The sequence below is a fragment of the Nanorana parkeri genome, unplaced genomic scaffold (assembly GCF_000935625.1).
Source record: "Nanorana parkeri isolate BGI_ZX_2015 unplaced genomic scaffold, ASM93562v1 scaffold1795, whole genome shotgun sequence".
NCBI classification, from domain to species: Eukaryota; Metazoa; Chordata; class Amphibia; order Anura; family Dicroglossidae; genus Nanorana; species Nanorana parkeri.
The window spans coordinates 29,305-50,455 of NW_017308063.1; the positions used below are offsets into that span (position 1 = coordinate 29,305).

Consider the following 21,151-nt stretch of genomic DNA (forward strand, 5'->3'; position numbering starts at 1 on the left):
ACTACCTTCACATAAAAATATCAAGCAGGAAACTGCTGGCACCTATTGAAAATGCAGCAAATTATTGGTGCCTAAATGCCAGTGCAGAGAGGTTTAAACTTAGATCAAGTGATGGTTAAAACCAATTAATGCTCAAAAAAACAATGCCTGTGTATAACCTGTACATCAGTTTACTGATAACAGAACAAATAACAATGAAACCTGTCATATTTCTTAGCATCTGTCATAACATTTGAGCATGGAAATACATGTTTTTTGCTTCTGTTTTTAGTATTGTTTTGCTTTATTCCAAGGTATGACAGAAAACTATGTGGTGTTTATAGAACAGCCAATAAAGATGAGTATTTTGAGACTTATTACAGGGAAAATAAGAGGTATACCCATATCTGACTGTCTGAGCTGGGATCCGAGCTGTGATATCGTTTTCCGTGTGGCAAATAAACACACAGGAAAGGTAAGGCAGTTTAAATGTTACTTCATTTTTAATACTGCCACCGGATGTTTTTCCCTATTGTCTCATAATGTCTTAACTCTTTTAAGGTTGTACACAATATTCTGTTATGTGCTAAAAGAGTATCTTACTGCTACTAGAATAGTTTTATCTTGCTTTTAGAGTTTTAAAATACATGTCTTTCACTGTTGATTTCCAGACATGCAACATTCACTTTCCAAAATTAATAAGAAAATTAATTTTATGTTTATTTTAGCATTAATTTTATATATATAAATGCATGGGGAATTGGTGAAGTTTAAGGCAGGAGTTAAGGACTGGATGGAAATGTTTGTACCCGACTTGGTGTTGGGTTTTAAATACAGCCATGGTAATGAGTTATGTTCGAAGTGGAAGCTGGACTCCTGTTTACCTGAAATTTCTCTTATACAGATATACCTTAATGGGCAAATAAGTTGAGTTGATTTAAGGTGGAATTATATCACCTTACCACAATTGGCTACATGATCTCTGGTCATGCCTGCAATTTACCATTGTGAGATGTTCATCAGTATCTTTTCTCCTACAGCTCCATTCCGTGACATACCATACCAACGCCTTTGCAATGTTTCATCAAATAAATGCCTATGAAGACCAGGGCTGCATTGTGCTTGATCTCTGCTGTCAAGATAATGGGGATGCTGTACATCTGTTTCAGCTGCAAAACCTGCACAAATCTGGGAAAGCTTTGGATGAGGTATTGTCTCACTGAAATTAAAGACATCAGTAGACACAAAGAGGAGATACATACACGTGATTTGCAAGCTAGATTTCAGCTGGGAAATGGGTCCTGGGAAATCAGGCACAACTGACAAATTTGTTGTTAACATTCATCTAGGCACATGGGCTGATCATGGCATAGTTTTTCCTAATTTTCTCTTGTTTTTTTTAAATTATTATTTAACAACTTAAGCAGAGGCTTTTAATGTTCTCAGGTATCACATTAGCGTTAATGTAAACCTGTGCGCAGAAATTCCTCGGTCATGTTGGAGGCGGCCATCCTGAAATCGGTGGAGGCACTGAAGGGCCTACTATATAGAGGACCGAGAGCCCCGTACCCTCTCACTCCATCCATGCAAACTACTATCAGGGCCTGGCGCACGGGTTGGCCTGGTGTCCTGGGGCTGCTACAGTTATCTCTCCAGACACCCCCTTGTGGAATAACCCCCAACTGCCCCACTTTTACACAATTGCGGATCCTGCTTTTTGGGCTAAGCGTAAAATTAAATTAATATCTGATATAGTAGTGGCCAACTCCCTGATGTCATTCACCGATCTAGCCAGTTGCCGCCCCATCCCATCCAAATTTGGCTTACGATACCTACAGCTCTCCCACGCCTTCAGCTCTCAGTTTCCGGGATGTAGGATTAACATAGGCAAGTCCCCCCTGGAATCACTTGCAAGTACAGAGGGACTGGTTAAGCCGGCCTCTTGTCTCTACAACACCCTGCAGACCCTGACTTCCTCCAACCTAACAGCATTACAATCCAAGTGGAGGGGGGACATTCCTGATCTGGATGAGGAGGACTGGGAGGACATTTGGGACGAACCGTTTAGGCAATTGGTAGCAATAAGGGATAGGATGGTACAATTCAAAATTCTTCATAGAGCCTATTACACACCCCACCGTCTACATAAAATGAACACAGCCATCTCTCCGGCCTGCTGGAGATGCACATGTCGGGAGGGGAACTTCTTCCATGTTTTCTGGGAGTGCCCCCTCATTTCCTCCTACTGGGGCTCTATAGTGGACTTTATTTCTGGGGTCACCTCCTTGCCACTGCCACTATCACCCAGGGTGTGTCTTCTGGGCCTGGTGGAGGACGTAGCTCCGACCAGAGCTGAACGCACGCTGATAGGTTTGACCTTGTTTTATGCCCGCAAGGCTATAGCCATGAACTGGAAGAAGCCGGCCCCGCCGGACTTGTCCTTCTGGAAGAAGTTGGTAAATGATAATCTTCCTTTGTACCAAGACACATATGCCCACAGGGGAAGCCCTAACAAATTCCATAAAGTTTGGGATAGCTGGTTGGAGTGCACGAACTCAGTGGTAGACTGTGCAGCAAGAGTCTGAGGGGGACATAATGCCCATATGTGGATCCTAAGATAAAACTGGAGCTAGAGTCATCTGGTTAGCCCAGGAGAGGCCGGAGGCCACCCTGCAAGAGATGTTCTACTACAATAAACAGGAGGTGACCGAGCCCCTAGCTACTAAGTACATGAGCAGATGGTTTTGGCCAAGTGAGCACTGTAGGGAATTTCGTTTTTTCCCCCCGCCTGTAATTGGAAGCTTCCCGAGGGGGGCATTTCCTTCTGACCTGTAGTAACGGTTGTTATTGTTAATTTTTTTGTTATTTTTCTATTTAGACCTTAAGCATGGCTGTATGTTGTATCATTGTATGCATTGCTATGCCTGGTGCCCTCATTGGACACAAATAGCATGCACCGTTGTGCCTTAATATGTAAAACAATAAAATATTTTCTCAAGAAAACCTGTGCGCAGACTAGGCACAATAAACTATTTATATAGTCTAATCAAGCAGTAAAAGCTCTTTAAAATCGTAACCCAAGTAACATCTGTAGCTAGAGTCACTGTGGGGAAATTGGGGAAATTAATAATTAAAGTTCACAACAGAAGCACTGAAATCACAGCTATATCTTCTCAGCCTGAAAGCCCTATGATGTAAACACAAAGCAGATGTTTCTTAGCTGTTAAAAGGGACTAAAACTGGACTTAAGAGCCCTTTGTTATAATCTTTTACACTTCACCTATATCCTAACAATACAGCATGTGATGTTTCAGAAGCTAATCAGCAATCCTACTCTCTGTCCCCTGGGTCAGGTGGAGTTTGCTCAGCCTGTGTAAGATTCAGTCGGAAATTATTCACAACTTTTGATTTTTCTGCCAGTGAATCAGTTGTACAAGGGAGCAAAAGGAAGGCAATTTCCTAAAATGAAGTTAACATGTTTCTTTGCCCAGTGTGGGCAAAGTACAGGTTTCATGTTTGCTTAATAAGAGCAAGAGGTGCAAACTGTGGCAAGCTCCATCTTTTCTTAGGATACAAAATGTAAGTTGTTGCCTATAAACACATGAATAGTTTAGGATATTTTTTGAATATGTGGAATGTCTGCAAGATGGGACGGTTCTCAGACCTGTTCTCAGGTCTTATACCATACAACCTGAACATTCACAACCAGAAGTATAGTACCTAAACTATCGGTTTATACTTTACAAATGCTATGGTTACATTGTAACCACATGGCCATAGTGAATTTAGACCTTACTGGACCCCTTATACTGTTGGATCCCGAACAGCAGTGTAATATTGTTATAATTAAGCAGTTTTTTTTCTTTACTAAGAACTAAATGTCTTTTATAATCTAAAATGCATCTTTTTTTTATCAGCTCTATAATTCAGTGGCCAAGTCTCTCCCTCGCAGATTTGTGCTTCCTCTCAATATTGACGGTGACACACCACAGGATGCAAACCTCAGTCCTCTAGATTATACAACAGCTACTGCTGTTAGTCAGGACTTTGGAAAGGTAAGTTTACATGTGGTCTTTGAAAGGTCATACATGCAAATTATATGTCTCTTCGTTTGCTTCAGTATTTAAAATAAAATAGCTGGTCACTACCAATATGTACCAAATACCAAATGTTCACAGGCACAAAGATTTCCCAATGAATTGAACAGATCTATCAAATACCATTATGGTGTGATATACAGTATGCTAAGCAGCAGCAACATTAAGATAAGAATTTCTAATAACCAACAGCACAGGCTGATATAAGCCTGCCTGCCACTTGTGGATGCCTTGCAGTGAGGGGGCAAGCTCACTAGAAACCTTCTTACTGTGAGGGGTTCACAAGAGGCTGCACTACAATGGGATTTTTTTCCCACTGTAGTGCAAACAGGCACAGACCACATGAGAACTGTGCTCTGAATTCAGGAGCAGTGCAGCATTGTGGCCACAACATCACAGGACTCAGCAGTAAATGGGCTTTAATGGCAAGATAAACAGGTATTTGTGGGACTTTGCAGGGGAAATTATAAGCGTAGATGCACCCATAAATAAGTGTAGCAGCTGTTTGTTTATTGGAGGCCATAGTTCTATCCTAACTGTGGTTAGGTCAATCAGTGGAAGATAGTTTGCAATGGTCTTCTATGAGTTAATTTTTTTAGCACATGATTATCATTGTTGCTTGAATTATTAAAAGAAACATAATTCAATAAAGATAGAAAATGTTACTCTATTGTTACAAAACATGTGGCTTTCTATATAGGAATTAGTAAAATAAAATCTGCCCCCGGGCATGCCCTTTTCCCAGGTGTGGTGCACTCATGAGAACCTGTATAATGAAACGTTTGAAGATGTTGGAAGCCTAGACTTCCCAGCCATCAATTATTCCAAATACAACACCAAAAAGTACCGTTATTTTTATGGATGTGGACTTTGGCATCTTGTTGGAAGCAGCCTTATTAAGATGGATGTGGTAACCAAGGAAATGAAGGTGATAATATATTTGTTTCCTTTTAGGGAACTGGAGAAAATGTTTAGTGTTTCTACTTTTTAAATGGTAAAAAAAACCTTCCCAGTCCTTTTTTTTCCATCACGTGTAGCATGTCAGATTTAGTTACTATACAGTTAAAGTTTATGCGATGTAACATCACTAAACTGCCACTTACATACCATAATAGCACCTTCCGCTTCTTGCTTTTTGGCACAGTTTTCTTTTCGAGTGCCCCAGGGGCCCAGAAAGGAAAGGACACCTATTTATGGAAATCACTGTGGGAGAGAGCTCAGTCCTGCACACTTTGGTATCTCACTGTTAGCTCATCATTAGCTGCCTCACTGTCCAATAGGAGGAAAATTATTGTATGATTGAGTACAAAATGTGTTGGGTATCAAACTGGTCCTATTATGTCCACTATCTACCTCCTCACAATATCTGCTGATTGAAAAAAAAAAAAACCACAGGGATGTCATCAGTGTTTTTGCCATAGAGGGCTAGGTTTGGCCGAGAAGGATTATTGGGCCAAATGTAGTGTTTCTACCAATAAGCCTTACTGAGAGTAGTAATTGAAGAGACATTGGTGGATGTACCCATAGCTGCACTGAGGAAGAAACAGGAGAGGCACTTCTCGTGAAGCTCCGCTGCCAGCGACAGCTGCCCACTCAACATAGCTCCTAATAAACAGAGGGCAGCAAACCGCTGTCACTGAGCTCCGATGATTACAATGGAAGAGCTGCACAATCCCTATGTAATCTGCAGGACAGAGCTGTTAGTTTGACAGCTCCATCCTGCTTTGCATTCATTAATTACTATCCACTCATATTTTAAGACAGAAAAATCCTTATGTCACATTAACATTGATTAACATTCATATTTGTTGTGTTAGTCACATGTGCATGTTTTTGGTTGTAAGATTTGGCAAGAAGATGGTTTCTATCCCTCGGAGCCAGTGTTTGTGCCTAGACCAGATTCTAATGAAGAAGATGATGGAGTTATCCTCTCAGCTGTTCTCACTCCCCGTCAGGTAGATTTGAATCGCAAACATCTCAACAAAGTAACATAAAATATATACTGTACACTGTGCATGCATAGATAGCAGAAGACTGCCATGTCTAAGAAGGCAAAGAGCGAGCACCACTGGTTATTTTAATTATCAGTAAAGAGTTTAATACTAATTTAATAGTACTTTAAAGTCACATGACTAAAGAGCCTTATCATTGTGTTAACGCTTTGTGGATTGAGCCTTCTTGAGCCTTATATGTCCTAACTTTTTACCCAGCAATACTGGCAACTGTGTAACAATCAAAATATATGAGCTACAACAATTTTCATAACTTTTAATAATGAATCCAGATCCCGCAAACTTACACTGACCAACAAAATATTTCATAAATTGTTTTCCCAAGCATTAGTCATCATGATTCTCAGCAGCTAACTCTCTCAGCGGGGCAGCGGCCTCATGATGTGCCTGCAGGGCTGTCTTCAGTGCCTCCTTGTTCCGCGGCTCCCTCCTCACAGCGGCCGGCGGGACCCATACTATCTCAGCCGGCGGACAGGCCCCCTCATTTCAGTGCGTCGCCTCCCCCCCCCATTTTGGATTGTCAGATGTTAAGATCAGTATCCGGCGGCTGACGGGCCCCCCATCTCTGTGCCGGGAGTGTCCCGGATGATACTCCCGGCGCAGAGACTGGTGGCCCGCTGGCTGCTGGATACCGATCCGGTGCTATCTCGTTATACATTGCACTCCTCTCTACATATACCTTACCCCCCTCTCCTATATATAAACTCCCCATCTCGCTATATACACATTGTCCCCCCATCTTGCATCTCTCTCTCTCTCTCCATTGCCACCTCTATACATTGCCCCCTCTCTATACACATTGCCCCCTATCGATACACATTGCCCCCTCTATATACATTGCCCCCCTCTCTATACACATTGCCCCTATCGATATACATTGCCCCCTATCTATACACATTGCCCCCTAGTGCTGGGCCCCCTACAGGCCCGAGGCCCTGGTGTGCCCGCACCGCCTGCACTGGCGGTAGTTCCGCCACTGGCTGGAAGGAAAGCATACTGCTGGTGCAGAGGAGTAGCTTTATAATGAATTGGTACCGCTAGTGCAGCTGACTGTACCTGGGGGGCACATTCTTATATGGAAACAATTGTGGTTTTAGGTCTGACACCCAGGCCACTGAGAAGGCTCTTGGGAGCACCCGCATGAATCAGTCTGGTAGTCATGTGAGGGTATAACTAGTGCCCTACTTAGTCCATGGCTCATGTGGTCGACCTGTAAATCTGCTCCTATAAAGCAGTGCATTCTACTGTTCTGTAAAGGACATTGTTTGAAAGCTGTATGAATAATTTTGCCATAGTTGTATTCATTGGAAGCCTTCAGAACCCCCAGTAAACAGCGTGTGGAGATAGCTGATTACCTTTTGAGCATACAGGAGCCCTACAGCTCCATGGACCTGGAATATTTTGTACTGCTTTCATCTATGTGACTGGACCTATGGCTTGTATATACAGTATACATTGCTGTACACATGATTGCTAAAGCCAGGGGCATCCTGAGGTGTGGTGTCACCCGGAGAGACCACCAGGTGACACCTCACTGGGACATCATCACGCATGCGCAGATCCAATGCTTATCTTTTATTGGCATATTTGTGGCTACACATCAAGAACTATAGTATAGTTAAATGTATGCAAGGACACATAGCAAATGTCTCCCTTTGGCGCCAATCAGAAGTCAGTGGGCTGTATTTATGTGCACTGAGCCCAAGAAACACATGCTCCAACCTATAAATCTATGATACTTATAATAAATATATAAACATTTTCATACAAACATGGAGTAATTATTTTCTGCTTCCTTGTAGGATAAAACAACATTTCTGCTTATCCTAGATGCCAAAGTCTTCACAGAAATTGCCCGAGCTGAAATTCCTGTACAAATGCCTTATGGATTCCATGGAATGTTCTTACCTCAACAGTAATCTAAGAGAATCTGTCAGCAAATTAAATTTTTTTAAGTATAAAGTCCTGTCTAAGCAGGTAGCACAAGGTGCCCCTATTACCATCTTTAGCAATGAGTGAAGATATTATCCCTGAAGTCAGGGAAATGAGCCCTTGGTGAAAATGTTAAACTAAGATCATAGGTGCACAACGAGCAACCTTTTCTGGCACACAAAGACTATAACAGGGTCCTGGGACTATTCCTTGGCCAGACTATTTAAGATGGCTGAGAGATTTGCTTTAATGTGAAACGTGCCTTTCATACTGATACAGTTCTTAGTAAACCTCTTTTCACATGTACTTTTCAACTTGTTTTAGCTTGTTATGCCTAGACGTCAAAGTAATTGTATACTACTTAGGCAGAAACATATATGGTAAGTACTTATCTACTAGTATTTTGTAAATACAAGTTATAGTTCTTAAGATAAAAAATGATCTGGTTACAGAACAGCTGGAAGCAGGAAATACAATTTTAGAGTATAAACCAGTAAATATGAGTGTTTACATCATTCGATTTGCTCCTCAGGGAGAATCAAGTCAGTTACTATGTGCTAATACCATTCCATGGGGACATATTACTACATTTGCCTTATATTCTGGGGAGTTCATGTTTTGTGTCTATAGGAACAGGAGGCATCTTCTCTTTATTTTATTGTTTCACAACAATGCGTTGTCATTTTAAAGTGAACCTTTCCCTTCCACAGTCATATAAACATGGTGGTCATTTTATAATCTGCTCCATCAGTTATTTCAAAAGCATTGATTCCTTCCTGAGAACTTGCAGCCAGAGCAGACCAAACAGCGCTTGCATTGATATGCAAATCTTGACTTTTTTGATTCTGAGGAAGAGGGCTTGCCCCTGAAACGCGTCAATCTTGGCTGACTGCGGTCGGTGGACGTTGATGTGACCGGATACTACCGTGTTACATAGTCGGGGGGATACCATGTTGGGTCAACAGACAGTGTGGCCTCTCGTTTGTTGTTAAAGCCTGATGAAAACGTTTGTTTTAGGGATGTCCCGATACCGATGCTAGCATCGGAATCGGGCCCGATACAGGGCATTTTGACAAGTACTTATACTTGTCAAAATGCCCCGAAGCCTAGCGCCGAAGCTTGCGCTATGTTTTTTTTTTTTCTTCTTACTTACCTCGCCGAGCGTCGCGTCACTGCTGCTCCGGTGGGCGGCGCTCCGAGCGGGGTCATCTGGCAGTCTCCGGGTCCTAATTTAGGTGGGGGATTTATTAAGCAATTATGTATTGTTTGCACTGTATTAGCAGTATATACTCTATATACTACATATAGAGTATATACTGCTAATACAGTGCAGACAATACATAATAACATGAATGGATTAAATGATCTGTATGTAGCCCTGTACTAGGGATCATTTAACCCATTCATGTTAGCAGAGGATCATTGTAAATGTATTGTTGCAGGCACTCTATATGTACATGTACTATATACTACATATAGAATGCACTGAACAATAGATTTACAATTATCCTCTGCTAATATGAATGGGTTAAATGATCCATAGTACATGATATGTAGCCCTGTACTACAGATCATTTAACCCATTCATGTTAGCAGTGCAGAATTGTATGTCTATATGTACTGTACATATACAGCACAAATGCCCCGTACATTGCAGCAATAGAGTTACAATGATCCCCTGCTAACATGAATGGGTTAAATGATCCATAGTACAACTACATGTTATATACTATGGATCATGATTTAACCTATTCATGTTAGCAGGGGATAATTGTAACTATTACTGCAGTGTACGGGACGTATGTGCTGTATATGTGCTATGGATCATGATTTAACCTATTCATGTTAGCAGGGCAGAATTGTGAGCGCCTCCCACAAGCTGAGCACCGAGATGCGATGCAGCGATCCTGCCCAGTGCCGACTCCAAGAGGCACCGCATGAGGCTACGGGGATCGGCATGAAACTGTGAGTAAGGGAAGCTGGGATGGGGCTGGCTGTAAATCTATTGCTATAGTGTACTGGACGTGTGTAATGTATATGTAATACATATATACAGCACACACCTCCACTACACTCCAGCAATAGAGTTACAATTCTCCACTGCTAACATGAATAGGTTAAACCATGATCCAAAGTACATAACATGTAGTTGTACTATGGATCATTTAAAGTCACCTGTCCCTTTAAGAAAAAGGTAATTGGTATCGGCAAGTACATGAGGGGATGTACTTGTACTTGTACTTGTACTTGGGCCTGAAAAAGTGGCATCGGGACATCCCTAAGTTTGTTTGTGAGTACTTTTATCCCTTGTTTTATTTATTGTAATAAACGATTTTACACACGGAGGTGGCGCTGTGTTCCCTTTTGTTTTCTGGAACATCAGGTATGCCTGCTCACCACTGGAGGACAGATTGGGTTTATCTGTCAATCTCAGACATCTCAACTCTCCCGGATGTTCCGGGAGTATCCCGCTATTAGATAGCGGCTCCCGCACACCCGGTAAAGAAACATTTTCTCCCGGAAAGGTTTACTCTGCTCGATCTAGCAGAGTAAACCTTTCCCTGCTCTGTTTTCTTTTCTGACATTGGCGGCCGCCGTCGGTCAGAAAAAAAAAAACGGCATAGGAATGAATAGCTGGATTGCTATCTGCAATAGCCAGTAGCAGACTAGCTATTGCACCCGCCCACTGCTGCTGTCAATCAGTACAGGTGGACCTAAAGTTCTCCATCAGGTCCTGACTGACAGCAGCAGAGGGCGGGTGCAATAGCCAGCTTGCTATTTGCTATTGCAAATTGAAATAGCCAATAGCAGCCTAGCTATTCATTCCTATGCTTTTTTTTTATTCTGACGGCAGCAGCTGTCAGATTACTAAAAAAAAAAACAACAGATAGCAGGGGAAGCAATAGCTTCTTTGCTATCTGCCATCATTTCAGGGGCGTGCTCTCTTCCTTGTTGTTGCAAGGGAGGGTTGACAGAGGGCACCTCCCTGAAATGAGAAGGGCACCTCCCTGAATGACTTTTTTCAGGTTGGGATCCCTGCAATCTTAGCCCACTTCAAATTGTTTTAATCTGAGCTGAATTTTGAATTTAGTAGTTTTGTGCTCCACATGCCATATTTATTGAAAATATGTAACATTTATGTACACAACTGCATCCTTTTACACAACTCAAACACACAAATGATAAAATACAACCATTTCCTCTGAGGTCTATCTACTAGTATTTTGTAAATACCAGTTATAGTTCTTAAGATAAAAAATGATCTGGTTACAGAACAGCTGGAAGCAGGAAATACAATTTTAGAGTATAAACCAGTAAATATGAGTGTTTACATCATTCGATTTGCTCCTCAGGGAGAATCAAGTCAGTTACTATGTGCTAATACCATTCCATGGGGACATATTACTACATTTGCCTTATATTCTGGGGAGTTCATGTTTTGTGTCTATAGGAACAGGAGGCATCTTCTCTTTATTTTATTGTTTCACAACAATGCGTTGTCATTTTAAAGTGAACCTTTCCCTTCCACAGTCATATAAACATGGTGGTCATTTTATAATCTGCTCCATCAGTTATTTCAAAAGCATTGATTCCTTCCTGAGAACTTGCAGCCAGAGCAGACCAAACAGCGCTTGCATTGATATGCAAATCTTGACTTTTTTGTTGAAAGTCAGCAGCTAAGCCCTTAACTCCATATCTAACCACTATTCCTGGCTGCTGACATCTGTAGAGAACAGTGACCAATGACTGTCACAGGATAAGTGGAGGTGTATTTGACATGCAGGGTTTGATTGGCAGCCTGGCTTCACCTCTGACGCTTATTGATGGAATAACTGGGTCTTGTTGGACAGACTGGTACATAGTTTTTCTTCATCAAATATGTAATGGTGAGTTGTCAATAAGCTCAATTAGGGATGCACCGAAATTTCGCCGAAAATGGTACTATGGGCAAAATGCAGACAGTACCAAAGCGGCTGAAAATACGGCCGAAAAGTTGGTGCATTCCTAGCTTCTCTCTTTCCCGCAGGACACCGGTCTGTGTCCCCTCCAATCCCCCCTGCTCTCCCCCGGCCTGTGTCGGCAGAGGCAGCAGGGATCAGAGGGGACACCCACCGGCTCCCGGCGGGGAGGAGAGAAGCTGTCAGGAGGCCAAGCGGGGCGGAGAGGAGACGTGTCAGAGGAGGCGAGCTCTCTTCCCGCTCCAATAGTTCAATTTTCTTTCTCCATGGATGTCCAGGAACTGACTGCAATAAGTCAACTTTCAGAGGAACTCCAGCAGTTAGATTCTTCAGCTCATGTTCCTGGTTCTACTACCACCTAGCATACGTTGGGTATACATGGGTAGATTTTTGCACGAATGTTCATACGAAAAATACTGCCAGAACGTTGGATACAGGCATAAAAAACTTTCTGATTGTCGTTTTGAAATTTTGTTTAATTTCCGCTTTTATTTACCATTCTATTTTTAAATGGAGTTTCTGGACAAAAACCACATTGACTGTTAGAACTTTGTTTGATCGAGAAAAATTTTCCAACATGCTCAAAAATGTTCGGGAACATTGTCGTTTTGTCTGTCGATTGCACCACACTAAGCGATAGATATTCGAACAAACGTTCCAAAAATGACTTCTGTCATATGAAATTCTAACCTTGTATATATACTACTTTTAAGTTTTGGATTTTCTCATTCACTTTCTTCTGTTTCACATGGATATTATAAAACGTGTAAGATGTAAAATGTCTTCATAAATCTTTATTTCTGTTAGTCATTTCCCTGTTATGTATTATGGAATCCCAAAGCAAAATGTTTTGGTGCTTTCTAAATGAAATAAAACATTTTTGTTAAATCGTTTCTTTTTATTTTAGTAGAAAACACAAAATGAGTAAACTGACAATAGGATTGGTTGGCCTCTGAATAGGATAGACAGCCTCGCTAATAAGATGCAGGAGGTGGTTGGCTACTGAATGTGATAGACAGCCTCGCTAATAAGATGCCGTAGGTGGTTGGCCACTGAATGTGAGAGACAGCCTCGATAAAAGGATGCAGGGGGTGGCTGGCCACTGAATGTGATAGACAGCCTTACTAATGGGATGCAGGAGGTGGTTGGCCACTGAATATGATAGACAGCCTCGATAAAAGGATGCAGGGGGTGGTTGGCCACTGAATGTGATAGATAGCCTCACTAATGGAATGCAGAAGGTGGCTGGCCACTGAATATGATAGACAGCCTCGCTAATAAGATGCAGGAGGTGGTTGGCCACTGAATGTGATAGACAGCCTCGATAAAAGGATGCAGGGGGTGCTTGGCCACTGAATGTGATAGACAGCCTCGATAAAAGGATGCAGGAGGTGGTTGGCCACTGAATATGATAGACAGCCTTGCTAATAAGATGCAGGAGGTGGTTGGCCTCTGAATGTGATAGACAGCCTCGCTAATAAGATCCGGGGGTGATTGGTCACTGAATGTGATAGACAGCCTCGCTAATAAGATGCAGGGGGTGGTTGGCTTCTGAATGTGAAAGACAGCCTCGCTAATAAGATGCAGGGGGTGGTTGGCTTCTGAATGTGAAAGACAGCCTTACTAATGGGATGCAGGAGGTGATTGGCCACTGAATGTGATAGACAGCCTCACTAATCGGATGCAGGAGGTGGTTGGCCACTGAATGTGATAGACAGCCTCACTAATGGGATGCAGGAGGTGGTTGGCCACTGAATCTGATAGACAGCCTCACTAATAAGATGCCGGAGGTGGTTGGCCACTGTATGTGATAGACAGCCTCGCTAATAAGATGCCAGAGGTGGTTGGCCACTGAATATGATACACAGCCTCGCTAATAAGATGCAGGGGGTGGTTGGCTTCTGAATGTGATAGACAGCCTCACTAATGGGATGCAGGAGGTGGTTGGCCACTGAATGTGATAGACAGCCTCACTAATGGAATGCAGGAGGTGGTTGGCAATTGAATGCGATAGGCAGCCTCACTAATGAGACACTGTCACTTTCTAATACCTGTATCTTCAGCACTTCGGGGAGCATCAGATGACATCCCAGATAGCAAGCAATTGAGCTGCATGTTTGAAAATGACTTGCTAAACTATTGCAGACTTGCCAAGTTTTGTTGCACAATTACAGCAAGTCTCCAGATCAACGTGCTTTCCAAAAGTGCAGTACACTTGCAGAGCTCTTGCTAAGACCTGCAGGACTCTTGCTGTAGACTTGCCTAGCAAGTTTGCTACAAATTCAAAAAGTGTCAACTAGAACTTGTGCTGCTAGTGTTCTGCAAGTCTACAACTTGCCAGGAATGTGTGCAGCAAGTTAACAAGAATTACAATTTCACCCTGACACAAGTTTGTGGCAAGTTATCCTTGCTATCTGGGATGTGCATTGGGGGACCTGACATCCGACACATTTAGGAGTGCGCTGGATAACGATTATCGATCAGCCAGTGAAATTCCTGGAAATATTGAGTATTGACTACAAGGGCACCAGGAAGGGTAGGCTGGCATTGGCCCTTGTAAGGAGTCTTTTTCAGGAGATGACGTTGATATTTACATAAGAGATGGCCTTGGATATTGAGTCTCTTGCAATGCTCTGAAGAAAGCTCACACCTAGCAGCCTGCATTGAGCTCCTGCCATCGGTTTTCGTTTTCTATGTGTACACTTTAATCTCTTGGTTTTCCATGCTCAGTAGACTCTTCCATGCACAGTCATAGGATGACCAGACCTATCCAGCGCAGGATGTTTTGCATGTATCAGTCCTAGTTGCTTTCTCCTGGCATGGATTTACATTGTCAGATATATTATCTGCACACTGAACTCAGTGGTGACGCTACTGAAATAAACACAAAAATGGACAAAAACTAGAAAAGTTCATGTGAACTGTAAAGAAAATAAATCAGCAAACACAAAATAAAAGAGGATGAAGGAGTTAATAGGAGCTAATGAATAAGATAGAGCCACACACAGCCAAGGAGAAGCCCCCTGTGATTCAGGTAGGTGGGAGTACAGTTTGGGGTAGGGGGATGTAGAATAGTTCCATGTCACACCCTTAATATAGACATGCCATGGAAGTGTTGAAGAACTAACTTGTGTCCGGGTTTCTGGTGCCATGAAACCTGGACACAGCATTCAAAACCCGAACTGTCCGGGTGAATCCTGGACAGGTGGCAAGCCTAATCCACCACCCCCCCCCAAAAAAAAGAGCAGTTAACCCTTACAGTGCATGGGTAGCCCCACTGCAAGGGTTAATTTGTAAATACCCTGGACTTATGTAGACTTTACAACTAATATGGATTTATTCTATTGCTGGAAATGACATAACAACGATTGGAATAAAAGTATAGGAAATCTTATTTTTGCCCATCTGCCGAGTATTATAGGTATTTTGGGAATACTCTGTACACAGACCTGTGACGTACACTGTGCTGTTTTACAGGGTACATATCACCACACACAGTATACCTAAAGAGTGTAGCACAAGGGTCACACCGACCACGTGACTATTGTTATGTGGGTCATGCAATTTCTTAACGGACATCAGAGACCAATCACCGGGTAAAGCTCACTAACTGACAGCGGCAACGGCCAATAGGACTGCAGAGTCCGAATTCCAGGGTGCAGAGTTGTTTTCTGGTGACGGTGTTACAAAGGCAGGAAGATGAGGGTGCTGGGGATTAGCAGGGGGCTCCGGGTGTCAGGTGAGTCTCTGGATACACATTGCTCCTTCACACTATTCAATGGACCGGGGACTGGGAACTTCGGGGCAGCGCTGTGCAATGTACGGAAGCTGTGAAGGCTCAATGTTATGCAAGTGGCTGCTTGGATCAGCTTATGTAACCGCGTTTGTGCTGGCAGTGTGTTGGCAGAGATTGCACTGGAGTGCAACAAGTGAGTTGCAAATGGAGATTCGTTTAAGAAGAACTGCAGGTTCCAAAATTAACCCCTGCACTGCAAGGGTTAAAAGAAAACTATAGCCAAACTTTTTTTTTGGGTCAAAGGAGCAAATTTACTAGTGTCCTCCTGTAACCCAAACGCAGTATGTAGCAGGCTACTGCCCACTATGTGCTGAAAGCGCAGAGCCGCCCAGCTGCCTGGAGAAACAGAGAGAGGGGAAGGGGGAATCCCTTTGGGGAGCGGTGAGTGACAGTCATTGCTCTCTATAGAGAGAAGCTATGAGCTCAGTGATTTGTGATCGATCAATTCTCTCTATAGAGCCGGCATGTGACAGCTGCTGTGTCACACGCCGGCACCAAGTATTGGAAAGAGGACAATCCCCCAATACTTCTTCTCTTTTAGCTGCTCATTTTGGTCTAGGGAGCAAAAATAAAGAAATGCTCATCCTATCCTTGGTCCTGCCTGGTTGCTTGACTGGTCCAACAGCCTTTTTTCACCAGGCTTTGGCGGCTTAAAGACCCTTGATGTCATCACATCTATTGCAGTCCATTCTCTTGTATTAGACGTTAGGATGCCAAGGGACATACAGTTGAAGAGGAGGGGGAGAGAGGTGAGAGGTCACGGTTGCAGGATCATGGATCTGGTGAGTATTTCTTCTTTATTTTCCCCCCTGGAGAAAAACAAGCAGTTAACCCTTGCAGTGCAACAGTAGCCCCTCTGCAAGGATTCTTTTTTCTTTAACCCAGAGTTCTTCTTTATGTGACCGTCAAATAAACCAGTTCCCAACGGCTTCACACATATATGCGGCATGATGGAAGTGCGCTTTCCTTTGTGGTGCCCCTTGCTCAATTGCTCGACCCCCAGCACCTAGACCGAACTGTCCTTGTCAGCTCCTGACCTCAAACCAGGGATTAGGAGCAGAGAGGACCACGTCCCAATCTTGTGATCGCCAGTCACAGAGATCACTGTGCAGAGAAGCCGCCCCTGTACTGCTTTTCCTCTGTGAGGAGAAAAGGTTACAATGGGGGAATTCAACAAAAGTGGAGCAGAAACTGGAGCAATTGCCCATAGCAACCAATCAGCCTCTCTCTTTAGTTTGTTCAGTTAAGCTTTGAAAATCAAATGTTATTTGCTGCTTGGTTGCCACGGGCAGCTGCCCCAGATTCTGTCTGCTCCAGTTATGTTTAATTGCCCCCCATAGAGTGGAATTAATCAAAAGTGGAGCAGTCGCCCATGGCAACCAATCAGCTTCTCTCTTCAGTTTGCTTTGAAAATAAAAGATAAATCTGATTGGTTGCCATGCAAAGCTGCCCTAGATGTTCTCTGCTCCAGTTCAATCCCCCTCTTTGTATCTTTTTCTCCACCAAGGAAGAAATCTGTTCGTAAATAAATTAAGTTAGATATAATAAAGATAAAATAGCTCGCTCAGTAGTTGATGTAGTTGTATTGATTCAGCGTAGCTGTGCACATGAAATACGTCTTTGTTGTCATGATTACAATAAATGATTGGTGTTGTTATGTAAACATTCCTTTATTTTATTTAATGCATTTTGGATGAAACACATGTGTAGTAGCTGAGCACACCCTGCCCTATAGGGATGCATGTCTGTAGTTTATGTCAGGAGTAGATGAATGTGGTTATGTACAAATTGGAGATGACGGATGCTCTGATCTTATCTCAATCATCTAGTATTACCTCCAGCATCATGTTTGTACTATTTACTGTGATAACATTTGTCATGAAGTAGCTGCACTGGACTATAGAGGATGTTAAGACGTCTGTGGGTTACTTTAACTGCATTCTAGGGCTGCAACCAACTAATCCATAATGAGAATAGTTGTCAACTATTCTCATTATGGATTAGTTGGTTGGATCCCCTAGCTCTCTCCTCCATGCTAGGAGGAGGGCACAGCAAGCAGTGGACGGGTGCAGTAGCCAGCCTGCTATTGCAATTTGAAATGGCCGATAGCAGGCTGGCTATTGCACCACCCCACTACCTGCTGTATTTACATTCTGCTGTCACTGGCAGCCATCATTCCCTGGCTGAAGCTATTCAAGCACCATGTGCTTACAATGCAATTAGTAAAAAAAAAAAAAAATTATAAGGTGGAAAAAAGTAATTTTCGGTTTCAGCCTGACAAATTCTGCTGCGGGAGGTGCATTGCAATGCCATTCATTTCAACAGTACCCCAAACTCGCCTCCTGCCCATGGTGTGATCACCGGCACTGGAACGCACAGTACTTCAATTCTATGTGTTCCAGTGCAGTGCGTTTGCAAAAAATAGTGCATGCAGTTTTATTCTGAAGTAAACTTTATGTTTGTAACATTCCATTTGTGTATTTTATTTTAAATTAAGGATGGTATTTATTTAATTTTTTTCTATTCCGATTAATCAAAAAAAATAATCGGTGAACGAATCAATTATGAAAATAATCATTAGTTGCAGCCCTAGTGCATTCTTTACTTTATGTTATCATACTTTTCCCCATGAAATGGACATTTAATTATTAAAAGCTTTTGTTTCTCATGAAGTGGTATTTTATCTCAGGAATCCTTATTTTATCTCCACCTTGTTTTGGCTCCTTCACACCACTTGGCAGTTAGGGTTACAGTAACGACAGGTACACTGTGAGTTCCACCAAAGCTGAATAGTAGGGATTGTTGTTCTTGCCTTTTGGCTTTGCTGACATGAGATCAGAGTACTTTGAAAGTCTGCAGGATTTCAGTCACATTTGGTACACTTCATGGTATCAGATTGAACTACTATAATAAGTGTATGCTGTGTGTCTTGGAGCCGGAGGCAAGGTGTCAGGATCTTGTCCGAGCTAGAATATGCATGGCTTTTATACCAAAATTAGTATGTTTCAGCACAAGGCCGAGTTTTCCAAAGAATGTCATCAGTGTTTTTTTGTGGACTTGCTTTTAAACTGGTACAAGAGGTGTCCGTATTAAACACAGTCCATAATTATGTTTTAAAATGTAACTAAAAGTCAAAGACACCTCTTAGCTAAATTGTGTCATTTTGTTTCTGATGTTTTTCTCAAAATAAAAGTCTCCTGGTCCTAGGATTTGGCCGTGAAATAAACAATTTTTAGTTCAGTCTTTCTCAGCCTTCTTAGCCCAGAGGAACCCTTAACATAATTTTCAGGTCTCAGGGAACCCCTACTAAGATTAGTCCATTGTGGGTCATTGGGAAAATTACATTGGTGGTCAGTTGGAAGAATGCTCTACATACAGTGGTGGTCAGAATTACAGACATGCTGGTGGCTCTACCAAGTGTCATTGGATTTGAAACTATGCAGATGCCATCAGATAGGAGGTCAATTAGCCACAGCTCAAGAAACCCCTAGCAACCTCTGGAGCAACCCTAAGGTTCCACGGAACACTGGCTGAGAATGGCTGCTTTAGATGTTGACGTAGTAATGCAGCCAGACAAGTCTATGGTCTGTGCCCTGTAGAGTAGGTGTGTCTGGTCCCCATATGTGGCAGTAATTCTCACTCAAACATACCCAAAAGAAAGAGCCCCAAAACACACCTATGTGTGTATACCACCGTCTATCAAATGTATACATAAAATACAATAGTTATGGTGCAAAAAATATATTAAACAATGTGATATAATGTGTGACTCATTAATATTCGAAGATATGCAAATCAATCAGCATAAATCATCAAACAATGTGAATAGTGTGTACATATACAAAGAATGATCAATAATAAAATATAAATATATAAATAACTAAAGTCCATATAAATGACAAAACTTTATCCGATCCTCACAGGACAAAGATGACTCGTGATCAGTTCAAACAGTGATGAAAAAATGTACATGTGTAATCATATAATCCCAATTCGAAGAAAAAACAATGCTCCCCACTCACCAGATTCAAATGGTCAAATCGCATTAATCACAGGACGCTACTTTCCCCAAACAATTGATGGCTCTGAATCAATAAAATGGATCGTAGCCGGGATTTTAGCTCACCGATAAAGAAACAAATATACAGCACATAGCATAAAATCTAAAAAAAATGTATTTTGCGCAAAAAACAAAAACTTACATTAATAAAAAGTGGATCCAGCTTGTAACCCACAAAGGGGTATATCTCACAATATTCAGCAGGCGAATAGTCCTAACGCAGCTCCACAATGGAATGAACAGGATAGCAGCAATGTACACTGTACATTGTACATTTTTTTAGAGATTTTATGCTATGTGCGGTATATTTGTTTCTTTATCGGTGAGCTAAAATCCCGGCTACGATCCATTTGTATGGGAAGTGAGGAGGAGACCGTTTTTTTGATTCATAGCCATCACTTGTTGGAAGCCATCACTTGGTTGGGGAAAGTAGCGTCCTGTGATTAATGCGATTTGATCATTCTTTATATATGTACACACTATTCACATTGTTTGATGATTTATGCTGATTGATTTGCATATCTTTGAATATTAATGAGCCACACATTATTTCACATTGTTTAATATATTTTTTGCACCATAACTATTGTATTTTATGTGTACATTTGATATACGGTGCTATACACACATAGGTGTGTTTTGGGGTTGTTTTATGGTCTACTTGGAGATTAAGGGATCTTATTCAACTGTTTCACAATAAGGGGAGCGCGGCGTATTGTTTTAGCACTCTCGTGGCCATATTGTTTTTTGCTTTGTTGGTCTTTCGCTGCAGCTGTCATTTATTTATAAATACAAAGGGGGGGACATCCACAAGCGCGAATACTAATGATAAAATACCCCAAAAAAAGGTTGGCAGCAAAGAATGGTAAAATGTATTACTCTAGCAAAGCTTGTCAGCATCTTATGAACCACAATTGTTCCACGGATGCTGGAAGGGTAAGATTGTTAAACTATAAGATCACATTAATATAGTCTTGCAAGTTTTATTTCTTATTGCTATACCTAAATAATGTTCAGTCTGCGCTTTTTTTCTAACGCTTTTATGTTGTGTTTTGTTGTAGTTGTTAAGAAGTGGTGTGCGTGGGAGAGGGTATGTTTCTCCACACAGGCCGATGTGGAATGCATAGCTCCTATGTTCCAAACTGTGCCTGAAACTCCCCAGCCGATTCCAGCCAAGGTCAGAGGTACCATCCCAAAGTGGATCCGAGGAAGTCTGCTACGTAATGGACCAGGCAGATTTGAGTTTGGAAATGACAAGTAAGAAAGTAATTTGTTGTTGTTGAATTTTCAATTTCCCCTTGTGTGCTTTTATAAAA

At 42.0% G+C, this 21,151-nt stretch overlaps 2 protein-coding genes across 2 annotated transcripts in view; both read left to right on the forward strand.

Moving 5' to 3' along the window:
- Positions 1-8,007, forward strand: part of LOC108799722 (beta,beta-carotene 9',10'-oxygenase-like) — a 33,227-nt gene extending 25,220 nt beyond the window's left edge. Inside the window, exons 7-12 of the mRNA XM_018571619.1 lie at positions 294-454; positions 1,020-1,187; positions 3,897-4,034; positions 4,822-5,004; positions 5,921-6,031; positions 7,891-8,007. Coding sequence (XP_018427121.1) covers positions 294-454; positions 1,020-1,187; positions 3,897-4,034; positions 4,822-5,004; positions 5,921-6,031; positions 7,891-8,007 — 878 coding nt within the window. The remainder of the gene's footprint in view (positions 1-293; positions 455-1,019; positions 1,188-3,896; positions 4,035-4,821; positions 5,005-5,920; positions 6,032-7,890) is intronic.
- Positions 8,008-20,905: 12,898 nt separating this feature from the next.
- The window catches only part of LOC108799726 (beta,beta-carotene 9',10'-oxygenase-like), a 15,619-nt gene continuing 15,373 nt past the window's right edge, over positions 20,906-21,151 (forward strand). Inside the window, exon 1 of the mRNA XM_018571624.1 lies at positions 20,906-21,092. Coding sequence (XP_018427126.1) covers positions 20,968-21,092 — 125 coding nt within the window. The 5' untranslated portion in view covers positions 20,906-20,967. The remainder of the gene's footprint in view (positions 21,093-21,151) is intronic.